General features: G+C 29.4%; 1 protein-coding gene across 1 annotated transcript; it reads right to left on the reverse strand.

Annotated features, from left to right (window-relative positions):
- Nucleotides 506-2,056, reverse strand: LOC107620018 (basic form of pathogenesis-related protein 1-like). The gene is made up of 2 exons (XM_021113521.1): nt 1,534-2,056; nt 506-801 (listed from the first exon to the last, which is right to left on the reverse strand). Exons 1-2 carry the CDS (start codon nt 2,036-2,038, stop codon nt 647-649), a joined length of 660 nt encoding a protein of 219 aa, XP_020969180.1. The 5' UTR covers nt 2,039-2,056; the 3' UTR covers nt 506-646.

Raw genomic sequence — 2,436 nt, forward strand, 5'->3', positions numbered from 1 at the left:
GTGGGAACATTTTATTTATTCTTATAATAATATTATTTAGGACAATAATGAAAGTTTTATTGAATTAAAATTTAAGAAAAAATAAATTACTATTAATTAAATAAATATACAAGAGTCCTACCCATATTTATTACCATTCGATCTATTACTTGAATCAGTTTCGCTTTTACTATAAGTATCTAAATATTTAAAAAATTTATTATTAAATTAAAAATAATGTATGTTGAGAACTTAAGAGTACATTCAATAGATAAATTACAGATAAATAGTACTAAGAGTACATTAACATAGAGATATTGTAGAAATAATTCAAATTAAATGACAAACTAAATTGTAGCCCATATTTGGACCATTTAGTATATTACTTGAACCAACTCTGCTGTCATAAATATCTGTATATGTAGAAAAATTATTATTAGGATGAAAATAATATAATTTGATAATTTAAGGGTACACTCAAGAGATAAATTATAAATAATTGGTACTAAGTACAGTAACATAGTAAAAAATAATTCACCTTAAATGATAAACTAACAACATAAATTTATTAATGGGAAGTATAACTTAGAGTACCTGATACAGAATATTGATGAGCGGGTGTATTTGTGATATCTTGTAATAGACTTGTCATGTTAGTTCCACTAATTTATTTTCCTCGTCTAATACTCTCTCGTAACTGACACACTTTCTGACAAGGTGTTGCTGTCTCTGTTCTTCGCTCATATTTTATCTTTGTTGCTTGGCATAGTCTTGCCAAGTTCGTGGACCACTTCCACGTGAATCTTCCATTGGTATTGTCAACTGCAAAAATCAAAGAAACATATAAACATAGTTTTACACTTTTATCTAATGACGACAAATTACAGTAGGTTTTACGTTATATTTAGGTGAAGTAAGAAGGATGTAGGAGAAGATGGATGAAAAATGAAGAAAATTTTTTCTATTATGGAGTAACCAGTAATGTGAAGTGAGAGATTAAGAAGAGAAACTGGTATCCTATTAGTTATTATAGATGAAGATGAAGTAGTGGAGTATTATGCAGTAACATGAAGTGAGAGAAATTAACCGGAGAAACTGGTATCCTATTAGTGAAATAATTATAGAAGTTACATTGACGTGAACGCGAACGTGAATGAAAATGAAGTAGTGGGAATGTTGTAACTAAGTATGTTGTTAGGAAGGATAAAAATGAAAAATAAAACCGATAAACCATGATGACTTAATATTTGGATTTTGTTAGGTAGACAATGAATTTTATAAATAATGTGAATAATAAATTTTAAAATTTGTCCAATAAAATAAAAAATACACTACATCGCTATAAAAATCACAAAAATTATAATTAAAAAAAAGAGATTACCGTATGCATAATTGCATTATTCACTAAATTCATTGTCTATCTATATTTTTCTTAAAGGAATAGATGAGTTTAATCTGATAATTAATGCACTGTGTAGGGGCGTTGAGCTGGAAAGTTGCTTCTAGGATAATAATAACAAGTAACAAGGGTGCCTTCATTATTGTGGCAGTCACCTCTTGCGCAACCTAAATAAGTTGATGTACCCCAAACAACTTGAACGTAGCAATGACAAGTGTCAGGGTTACCATCAATGCATTTGTTAGATTTGGGCTCATACTTTCGTTTCTGTTCTACCCAATACGCCACTGCAGATGCTGCTGTACCACGAAACGGACTATATCCTAAGTTTTGGCCGTAGATACCACTATAAAACTCAGGCGGCGTAGACATTAGTCCTCTACAATTTGCAATATGTTCATTCACAAACTCATGAGCATGTGATTCTAGTTGTTTGTCCCACTTCAATGGCGTAACTCCAACTTCAGCACGTGCAGCATTATGACCTACAAGATAGTCCTTTGGAAAATTTTGACTCAATAAACACGATGGAATAATGCTTACGAAACTTATTACCATCAACGAAATCTTCAACAACCTTTTCATTCTCTTAGCTCTAAAGGGAAAAGAAGTTCGATGATTGCAAACATTAAATGTCATTGTGTTTAGTGTCCGATTCATGGATATATATAACCATGCAATGATTTATTGGACGTTCAAAAGGCCAGTAACAAAATGAAACAAATTGTATATATACATAATATAATATTAATTATTAGAATGGAATAATCATCGAGCTAAGAGTCTAATCAAGTAAAACCAATGATAATAACGATGATACATTTAGTTTTGATTATTTTTCCATGTTTCATAATAGCGATGAGACATTTAGTTTTGATTCGGCTGTATGTACACAAGTTTTATTTTTTAATGCTTCAAGGATCATAGGTTTTATTTGAATTATTAAGCACTTGGCTTGTTCATTTTTGATTCTCCAATAATTAAAATTATATTAATTTTACTTGTTATTAGCTTTTTAAAAATAATAATATTTAAAAGACAATAAAAAATTAACTCAA

Source organism: Arachis ipaensis, chromosome B10 (assembly GCF_000816755.2).
Source record: "Arachis ipaensis cultivar K30076 chromosome B10, Araip1.1, whole genome shotgun sequence".
Taxonomy (NCBI): domain Eukaryota; kingdom Viridiplantae; phylum Streptophyta; class Magnoliopsida; order Fabales; family Fabaceae; genus Arachis; species Arachis ipaensis.